A 10,894-nucleotide genomic window follows, 5' to 3' on the forward strand; every position below is an offset into this window, starting at 1 on the left:
CTTAGTTTTTATTTGCTGATTGTTAAGATGACTTGAAAACTAACACCACTTAGTGCTCCAAAGTATATCATCGATTTAGAGTATTTAAAATTACTGTTAATTGGCACTCGTCTGTTCTAAACATTAAAGTTTGTCTTTTGCTGAATTCTCTCTGCCTTCTGCTTGTAATTCTAAAGGAATAAAAACATTGTTTATGTTCTGATCTTTACATTTACTTTTATGTTGTACTGTTTTGAAATTAGAAACTGATTAGCAAACAATCAAATAATAATGTGTGTGATGTTCTGGTGCTTGGAAGCTATAGGGATTCCCACAATCCTTTGCATCGTAAGGCATTTAAGCACAGCACTTATTAAGTTGAATAAAACTAGTTTATTTCTTCATGTGTTTGCTGTATTCAGAGTGAGGGTGAGCTGGAGCCTTCATCCTGTCTGTGATACTGTTTCAATGGTAAATTCCAGGTGCAGTCCAGATTATTAATCTCCTAAGTTTTAATATCTTAATTGCACTACTGGTATTTATTTGGAAGTATGCTAAGAGGAAATATGATTGAGAGGAAGGATGCAAAGGTCCACAGGCTGAGAGTCAAACAAAAAAGGCTAATTTCTTCCAAATACTTGACTTTCAACCACCAGCCTCTTCAGCTCTGACCTTTTTTGCCTCATAACAGCTTTCTAAGTCTTCAGTTCTCAGCAGGGGTGTGAAGGAGAGAAGATCTGCTTTAAGGAATTATAAACATGTTCTAACAAACAACATTTTGGGCTTTAATTATAATTAATTATATGTCATAAACACAGTGAAAATATTTGATTTGGGACTAGGACAGCCATCAGAAGGAGGTGGTTAACAAAGGATTATACTACAATTAGAATATGACCAAAGCAGGGGGGAAATGTATGAAATGGAGAAGCAAAACATTCATCCTTTGGTATGATTAAATAAAACTGGAAAGTTTATGAAACATGAAGACGAACTATTTGGCAACAGAAGATACTGTTTGAAGAGACGGAATCTCTCCTCTTTTAAACTCCACTGAGGCTGTTTTTGTTTGTTTTATCTTTTAACCTTTAATCTGTAAATTTCTATATTGGTATTTGGTTTTTTGCTATATTCCCTTTTTGTTTAACTTGTTTGCTTTTATAACGCATGTTTTGCAGCAAAGACAAAGAAAGGAAAAATGTTTATAGATACTTCACAGAATCATCCATTTGTTTTATTACCTTCACCATTTTCTCTCTATTTTTTTAAAGATATCTGGTTTATGTTGATGTCTAACTTGATTTACAGAACATGCAAACTGCTAACTTAAGTCTTATCCTTCCACTATTTTGGCAGTTCTTTACCTACTTTGTTGCCAGGGCATAAAAATAGACAGAAAATATGTCATTGTATACATAATAATAGATCTTCATTAATCTCACACTGGAGAAATTCACTCGCATTTAACCCATCCCTTTGGGCTGCCATTGTGTGGCGTCCGAGGAGCAGTGTGGGTAATGCGGAGGTCTTCGCAGAGGTACTGCATGGGGGTCACGAAATTTTTGGTTGATAAAATTTTTTTATATTCCCTCCTGCAATTTTTTCAACTAATTGGAATGTCTTTAAATCCACATTATCATGAATTCAACACACTCTTATAAACAGATAAATGGAGGCAGAAGATGTCTTAGAGTCATCAATGCTCACATTCAGACAGTGACACACAGGAGCTCTTTCAAGCTGGGCACCGTTTCATTCACAACACCTGTCCCATCAACCAGGAATCACAATCAGAAATACTTTTATAATCTCAGGGAGAAATTACTTTAGTTACATTCCTCCATCTGTAATAGAGTGACTATTGGACCAATTTGATAGAACACAATTTCATACAATATATATATAATTAGGGGTTCCCCGCTCCATCTCGCCATCATTTTGGGGTCCTTGGCCTGGAAGACCGCTGATGTAATGTTCTTCCTTGAATTAAACATTTTATTTAAAAAACATGTATAGCGTCACAGCTGTATTATATTGAGTTACCAAACAGGAAAATGTCATTCTGCTCAGACTGTTATTCAGATCCAGCCATTTAGAGCTCAGTAACATAAACTAAAGCTGTAGGCTGACTGTAGGTCCAGTATAGGAGGGAGACTGAACGTCTGCCTAAAGAGTTTTTATTTTGTTAGATGTGAGCTGCTGCCTATGTCTCTTTTTAAACCGTTATAAATTGATGTATCTAATTTCATTTCCTTTTTTCTTGTTGTTTGTGACATTAAAGCTTGAGGTGAGCAGAGGGTTTTTTTCAGAGGGATTATTCCTAAAGTGTCTCAGGCTGAGGAAGTAAATTCACAGCAGAAAAATACATTTCTAGTCCGTTTAGAAGTTCAGGTGAAGCAGGAAGATCAGGAGCTCCGGATGATGGGGTGATAACTAACCCATCCAAACTTCGACAGCCAGACCATTTCTGGCTGCTTTTGGTTCTGACCTGAAGGACTCTCTGGAAGGCTACCAGGACTTCATTTAACCTGATCACACATTAATGCAGAGTTTAAAAAGACAAATCTCAGAGAAATTGTAGGAGCTGTTTATTTAGTACATAAAAAAATTTGCTGGTTTAACACTTTTCACACATATAAAAGTCCTAAGTAATGACATGAGGTGGTTCTTCACTAGAAAAATGTTCTTAATTTAAGCGATGGTCAGAACGGCCCGCTCCCTCTTCCTCCTCCTCTTCTTCTTCTCCTCCAGTTGGCCCGTAGCGTCAGTGAAGAAGGTCACATCCTCCTTGCTCTCTATCTCCCTCTGGAGGAACTGCAGAGCAGCGCTGTTGAATCCCAGCAAATCCTGAAAAAATAAAATAAAAAAAAACCTGTAGAAAGAACAGCCTCTGTGTGTGTTGACCAAATTAACCATTGATGAACAGAAACCCTGATAAAAATGTTCAATTATACTTTCAGTTTAAAAGAAAAATCTATATCAAACTCAGTTATTTCTAGCCTCACAAATAATGTAATAGTTCCTTAAAACCTTTCATTCTTATTGTCAGGTAACACAGAGTACATGTCAGATTAAATAATACTACTTTAGCAATAGTTTCATGGTGTTACTTTATTGTATGTCTCGTACCATGTCTGTTGGTTGTGCTGTTCTTTTTACATCTCTTTGCAGGTGATAAAGCAGACTGAAGATGTTTTATCATTATCTCCCTTTTATCTCCTCTTTCTTTCATCTTTTCTCCTTTTTTTCAGTTTTTCCTTTCCTGTTTTACTTACATTACAGTGTCCATATAAACTGTAAAACTGCATAATTATAATAAAGCAATTTATATGCATAAAACAAGCGGAACACTTTGGCAATAGCCGTACTGCTCCACTTGTTAAAGTAAAATCTATTGGGCTCTTTTTGGCATCAAGACAATTATTCTTAATGCCAAATTGCCAGACAGGACACTGTTAAAAAAGAAAAAAAAAAACGTAATTTTTCATAAACCACTGAAATCAAGCATGTGTGAGGATGTAAAGAATCCACTTTTTAGTATTCTGTATTTTCAACATGTTTTTTTTTTTTCTTTTTCATGGCATAAAATGCATTAGCTGTTAAATTTTAAGTCGTTTCCTAACTGTCTAACTAACCTTTAACTAAATTAATATGTATCCCAAGAAAAAACTGAATATAAAAACCAAAAATGTGATCAGATGTTCTGGTCTAATTTCCCAGGCTGCTTTTCTATGCAGATGATAACTTACTCTGATTTGGCACACTCTGGAGAGCGTATTGGTCTTTAGCTCATCGATGACGGACACCAACATCTGGTTACTGGTGATCTGACCAAAGTGGATCCTAAAAAACAAAAAAGAGCTGCTGCAGTGACACCTTTATCAGGAAGTGCTTCGCTAAACACAGAGGGAAACATGGTTATTTTTCCTACGACTCATATTTCTTTAGAACGAGTAACACTGACAGGATTAATCAGCTATGACTCCTTTTTAAGATGAGTCAATTATCATTCACCGTACTTAAACTCATTGGAAAAAAACAGATTAGCTTCACGTAAGCAGCTTCTCTTCCACTCATCATTTCGCAGTGCAGATAATATGAATGGTTTCATATAAGGAATGGAAGACTTAATAATTTGTGCTTTAAAAGCATCCTAACAGTTGATGTTTATGTTTCAAATTGCTGCTTAAATTAAAACAGCTGTAAAGAGATTCACCTGAAATCATCTTCTGTGTTTCAGACGGAGAGATGATAATCTCCACGTGTTTGGGGGATTTATAACTGTGTTGGATATAACAGCAACAGATTCTAACATTATGAATCATAAAGATAAGATAAATAGAAAATAAATAAAGATCTAAATTATATAAACAATATTTTACTTCTTTCATAGGAAAAACAACTAAAAGACATAATTCCATTTTTTCAAAAGGCTTCCACCTGAAATATTCCTACATTAACTGGCATTTATTAGAGAAGTGGGAATCAGAGTTAAATACAAGGCTAAGTGGGTTAATATGTGGAAAGATAACCAATGAGGGTTTAATGGTCAAATATGGAAGAATTTAATGGAAATGATACAGTTAGATTAATCCACCCATACAGACCTGTTGTAAAAGAAAATTTGGACAAACAGGACACCGTAAACACAAATTCTGTGATTGTTCAGTTATTCAAAAAAAAACGGAGACATGTCAAAGTGAAACGTGAGAACATTTTGGAAATGGAGGTTCCAATAAACCCTTTTTTTACTTATTGGGGGTCGTTGATTTCAAAATAAATCACTCCAATCACACAACTCCAATAATAAAGTGAACCGTTGTCTAAAAATGTTCTGAAATGAAAAACTGCTGTTTTTCCATTTGTTCTGTTTATATCTTAGATACATTATTTACATACTTAATAAACTTAGAGAATTTTCTGTCAAATTAAATAAAAGACAAAATAAATAGCTTAAAATATATATATTATATCAAAACGTAAGACTTTTTAAAAGCCTGTATCCTGTTTAGCTTCACATACTGACAGCCATCAGTCACTTCATTTCCACTGAGGCCATTCATTTATTACCATGTAATAACACAACAACTAAAAAACAGTGGGATGATCAACACCCCTCACTGGGTTTAAACATGTTTGCAAACAGAAATACACATTAAATATGTATTATGATTAGATAGTAGAAAGATGCTTTAAGTAATTTCCCTCTGGGATTATTAAAGTATGTCTGATTCTGAAAGTATGAACAGTAGAGGGATTGAAAGTGGCAGATGACTGAACATCTCCACCAGTGGAAATGTTGATTATTCAACTGATTCCTGCGAAGCAAACAGGTTTGTGCGACGAAAAGCCCTTAAAACTAATCTTAGATCATCTAAAGGGGGAATCTAGTTTAAAAATGCACTCGTTTTATCTGTTTAATGTTTAAAAACAGCATCTATTGTCTATTTTTTAACAGGGTTTATACAGGAATGAATGACTCTAATTTAATGTTTTTTAATGCTCTTTTAATGCTCTTAGAAATAATTTTAATGCCACCAACAGGTCCCCGTCGACAGGCTGCAGCCATACCCCGAATTCCTCGTTTTTCAACCACTTTTGTTGAAATTGGCATTCTTCCCCATTCTCTAGCTTTTTCTCCGACTCAAGTTTATTTTCCAAACATACGTCTTTGCGATCAACTGGACGCAGTTCCATGCAAATATATTGTGATATAATATGTCTGACGAAATTGTTTTTAATAATTTTTTTTTTTTTAAAGAAAGCATTTTAAATGCCACCATTATGGCCAATTAAGACCATAATTAAAAAAATTGTAATTTAATGACTTTTAATGATTTTTAATGACCCACGGAAACCCTGTTTAAAGATGCATGAAAAGAGGCTTAAAAAACTTTTCATGCATCTCCCAGAAACTGAACTAAAAACACTGCAGAGAATAAATCTGAGGTTTCATTTGTATTATTTAGTTTTTTTATATTAATGTTATAATGTAATGTAATGTAATGTATCATAAATATTAAAAGTGTGGCCTTTAGAAATCCTGTTGAGCTCTAAATGAGGAGCCATTTATGACATGAAGGTCTGGCTACTTGGAAGAATATATATCCATTTGTATGCAGACCTGCATAAATAAAAGTTTATCAATAAGACAGAAAAAACCTGAACCTTTGAGAAAACAGAGGAAACTAGATTTAGAAGCAGATAATTAAGCTGAACAGAGTTACGACTCACTTTAGAAGGAAGAAGAGGCAGCGGCAGACGAGCTCCACCTCCAGGCCCTGCTGGATGTAGCTGTTGAAGAGCTTTAGCAGCTCAGGGACGTAAGGAAACGGCAGCACCAGCAGAGAAACCTCCAGCTCACTGGTGATCAAAAGAAAAGAGCAAAAATGGTGAGAAAACCAGGAGAAAGGAGCGTTTAGTTCTTCTGTTCATTCCTTACCTCGATCTGACTTTCTTTATGACGTCTAAAACGTAGCGGGACGGCTGTAGGAGGGATGGAAACCATGGTTACTGATAACATTTGTTAATCTGAGGGAATATTTTAGGTAAATATTCAGTAAGAATCGTTTTACTTACGGTTACGTTTCCAAAGGCCACCAGGATGGGATTGGGTTTAGGAGGAGGCAACTAAAAAAGAAGCGGATTACATCTTTAGATATTCAGAGGTTCAGTCCAGCTAAGCCTTGATAAAACATGCGGGCTGGAGGTCAGAGCTGCAGCTGAAGCTTGGTTTCACCTCTTTGCCAGCTTTCTCACTGAAGTACTTGTGCTCCTCCAGCTTCCTGCTTTCTTCTCTGAAAAGCTCCAGCGCCTCCATGATTCGCTCCGCCTGCACAGAAACAGGCGCCAGCAATGTTTATATTCATCATCGGCCGTCTGACCAGACAGATGAACAATAATTCAGCCAATCGCATTCAATGGTTGGAAATAACAATAATAAAACTTTCTTCAAAAAAAATATAAATAAATAAATAAATAAATAAAGGAATAGGAGAAAATGAATATCTATTAAAGGAAAGTTTAACTATCCACTGCAGCCACTTTCTTTTCCTCATTTTGACCTGTGGGTTTGTAAAAAAGGGTAAAAACAAACTAACTTACATATGAAATTTAGATAATTTACCTTGTTTTCAAAGTTAGTCCTTAATTTTAAGCATTGAACTTTTCAGTATAATCTTCAGTCTTGCCAAGTAAATTTTTCCTGTTAAACTTACAAACTATTTGACTTGTTTTGAGCAACTTTTCCCTCAGATTTCGTGTTTTTATCTGGTTTTTAGACAAATATTATTGGTGGCGTATTAAATACCCAGTCAGTGTTTTAAAGATGTTGAATTCTGTTTATTATGGACAATGTTCCAGTTCATGATTAAAAAGAATGAGCTGAAAGTTCAGCTCACATAGATGAAAGTTAACTAGCTCATGAATTAAAATGAAAATAAACTAAGTTTACACACCTTTAAATTAGCTAGTTCAGGTTAATATGTTAAATTAAGCTACAATCCTACAATAAAACCTCTTATTTCACCCTTTAAATGATTGATCATAATATATAGAAAGAAATGGAAAATACTCAATGCAGTCAATGTATACTGGATGTGCAGTGAAGCCTTTATTTAGCCAAACTACAGAGAACTTCAGAAACATTCAGGTTCTGGATCAAAACTGATCTCTTATGTTCCTCATTCAGTTGCAAATATTTCCAAATTTGGCTCGGAGGTTTTAATTCGATGTGTTGCTTTAAATGTGAAGTGGACGTGGCTGAATTATGGATTTGTTCTGGTGGGCCCAGTTTGCATAAAAATGTGAGAGTCTTGTTTTTGATAGCTTATAAAACTCTGCAAAGCGCTCTACAAAGCTGGCATCAGAAATACCAGAAGATGAGTCTGAATGGTGCAGACTAGAACTAGCAGGAAACATGCTGCTCTGTCTGTTTGCCGTAATAAATGCAATAGAAACTGATGTTATCCAATGAAAATTGTCGTTATCAAATGAACGGGAGCGAAAATGCTTCCTATTGGTCTGCAATCAGCAGAAACATTTTGATAGGTCAGAATGAGGCTTGAAGTNTATGTTTTAACAGGGATTATACAGGAATGAATGACTCTAATTTAATGTTTTTTAATGCTCTTAGAAATAATTTTAATGCCACCAACAGGTCCCCATTGACAAGCTGCAGCCATACCCCGAACTCCTCGTTTTTCAACCACTTTTGTTGAAATTGGCATTCTTCCCCATTCTCTAGCTTTTTCTCCGACTCAAGTTTCTTTTCCAAACATACGTCTTTGCGATCAACTGGACGCAGTTCCATGCAAATATATCGTGATATAATATGTCTGACGAAATTGTTTTTAATAATTAAAAAAAAAAAAAAAAAGCATTTTAAATGCCACCATAAATACATTTAATGAAATTTAATGCTAATTAAGGCCATAATTAAAAAAATTATTATTTAATGACTTTTAATGATTTTTAATGACCCACGGAAACCCTGTTTAAAGATGCATGAAAAGAGGCTTAAAAAACTTTTCATGCATCTCCCAGAAACTGAACTAAAAACACTGCAGAGAATAAATCTGAGGTTTCATTTGTATTATTTAGTTTTTTTATATTAATGTTATAATGTAATGTAATGTAATGTATCATAAATATTAAAAGTGTGGCCTTTAGAAATCCTGTTGAGCTCTAAATGAGGAGCCATTTATGACATGAAGGTCTGGCTACTTGGAAGAATATATATCCATTTGTATGCAGACCTGCATAAATAAAAGTTTATCAATAAGACAGAAAAAACCTGAACCTTTGAGAAAACAGAGGAAACTAGATTTAGAAGCAGATAATTAAGCTGAACAGAGTTACGACTCACTTTAGAAGGAAGAAGAGGCAGCGGCAGACGAGCTCCACCTCCAGGCCCTGCTGGATGTAGCTGTTGAAGAGCTTTAGCAGCTCAGGGACGTAAGGAAACGGCAGCACCAGCAGAGAAACCTCCAGCTCACTGGTGATCAAAAGAAAAGAGCAAAAATGGTGAGAAAACCAGGAGAAAGGAGCGTTTAGTTCTTCTGTTCATTCCTTACCTCGATCTGACTTTCTTTATGACGTCTAAAACGTAGCGGGACGGCTGTAGGAGGGATGGAAACCATGGTTACTGATAACATTTGTTAATCTGAGGGAATATTTTAGGTAAATATTCAGTAAGAATCGTTTTACTTACGGTTACGTTTCCAAAGGCCACCAGGATGGGATTGGGTTTAGGAGGAGGCAACTAAAAAAGAAGCGGATTACATCTTTAGATATTCAGAGGTTCAGTCCAGCTAAGCCTTGATAAAACATGCGGGCTGGAGGTCAGAGCTGCAGCTGAAGCTTGGTTTCACCTCTTTGCCAGCTTTCTCACTGAAGTACTTGTGCTCCTCCAGCTTCCTGCTTTCTTCTCTGAAAAGCTCCAGCGCCTCCATGATTCGCTCCGCCTGCACAGAAACAGGCGCCAGCAATGTTTATATTCATCATCGGCCGTCTGACCAGACAGATGAACAATAATTCAGCCAATCGCATTCAATGGTTGGAAATAACAATAATAAAACTTTCTTCAAAAAAAATATAAATAAATAAATAAATAAATAAAGGAATAGGAGAAAATGAATATCTATTAAAGGAAAGTTTAACTATCCACTGCAGCCACTTTCTTTTCCTCATTTTGACCTGTGGGTTTGTAAAAAAGGGTAAAAACAAACTAACTTACATATGAAATTTAGATAATTTACCTTGTTTTCAAAGTTAGTCCTTAATTTTAAGCATTGAACTTTTCAGTATAATCTTCAGTCTTGCCAAGTAAATTTTTCCTGTTAAACTTACAAACTATTTGACTTGTTTTGAGCAACTTTTCCCTCAGATTTCGTGTTTTTATCTGGTTTTTAGACAAATATTATTGGTGGCGTATTAAATACCCAGTCAGTGTTTTAAAGATGTTGAATTCTGTTTATTATGGACAATGTTCCAGTTCATGATTAAAAAGAATGAGCTGAAAGTTCAGCTCACATAGATGAAAGTTAACTAGCTCATGAATTAAAATGAAAATAAACTAAGTTTACACACCTTTAAATTAGCTAGTTCAGGTTAATATGTTAAATTAAGCTACAATCCTACAATAAAACCTCTTATTTCACCCTTTAAATGATTGATCATAATATATAGAAAGAAATGGAAAATACTCAATGCAGTCAATGTATACTGGATGTGCAGTGAAGCCTTTATTTAGCCAAACTACAGAGAACTTCAGAAACATTCAGGTTCTGGATCAAAACTGATCTCTTATGTTCCTCATTCAGTTGCAAATATTTCCAAATTTGGCTCGGAGGTTTTAATTCGATGTGTTGCTTTAAATGTGAAGTGGACGTGGCTGAATTATGGATTTGTTCTGGTGGGCCCAGTTTGCATAAAAATGTGAGAGTCTTGTTTTTGATAGCTTATAAAACTCTGCAAAGCGCTCTACAAAGCTGGCATCAGAAATACCAGAAGATGAGTCTGAATGGTGCAGACTAGAACTAGCAGGAAACATGCTGCTCTGTCTGTTTGCCGTAATAAATGCAATAGAAACTGATGTTATCCAATGAAAATTGTCGTTATCAAATGAACGGGAGCGAAAATGCTTCCTATTGGTCTGCAATCAGCAGAAACATTTTGATAGGTCAGAATGAGGCTTGAAGTGAAGACAATGTTTTCTGTAAAAATTAATAAAAAAAACTGATTTGAAAATTCAAATCTGAAAAACAGAAATTTAAAAAGAAGAACATATAAAATCTATAAAAATGTTCTTTTGAAACGGAAGATTTCATTTTTTTTTTTCATATTTTAGCATTTTTTGAAAAAATATGAAGAATTAATTTGAAACACAAATAATTAGATATAAAACCTGAGAAAT

General features: G+C 34.9%; 1 protein-coding gene across 1 annotated transcript in view; it reads right to left on the reverse strand.

Annotated features, from left to right (window-relative positions):
• Nucleotides 1-2,480: 2,480 nt before the first annotated feature.
• wdr3 (WD repeat domain 3) overlaps nucleotides 2,481-10,894 on the reverse strand; it is a 27,896-nt gene continuing 19,482 nt past the window's right edge. Inside the window, exons 21-26 of the mRNA XM_015395742.1 lie at nucleotides 9,351-9,443; nucleotides 9,191-9,241; nucleotides 9,054-9,097; nucleotides 8,846-8,974; nucleotides 3,729-3,822; nucleotides 2,481-2,826 (exon numbers count right to left, since the gene is read on the reverse strand). Coding sequence (XP_015251228.1) covers nucleotides 2,671-2,826; nucleotides 3,729-3,822; nucleotides 8,846-8,974; nucleotides 9,054-9,097; nucleotides 9,191-9,241; nucleotides 9,351-9,443 — 567 coding nt within the window. The 3' untranslated portion in view covers nucleotides 2,481-2,670. The remainder of the gene's footprint in view (nucleotides 2,827-3,728; nucleotides 3,823-8,845; nucleotides 8,975-9,053; nucleotides 9,098-9,190; nucleotides 9,242-9,350; nucleotides 9,444-10,894) is intronic.

Source organism: Cyprinodon variegatus, unplaced genomic scaffold, assembly GCF_000732505.1.
Source record: "Cyprinodon variegatus isolate N-32 unplaced genomic scaffold, C_variegatus-1.0 Scaffold757, whole genome shotgun sequence".
Classification (NCBI taxonomy): domain Eukaryota; kingdom Metazoa; phylum Chordata; class Actinopteri; order Cyprinodontiformes; family Cyprinodontidae; genus Cyprinodon; species Cyprinodon variegatus.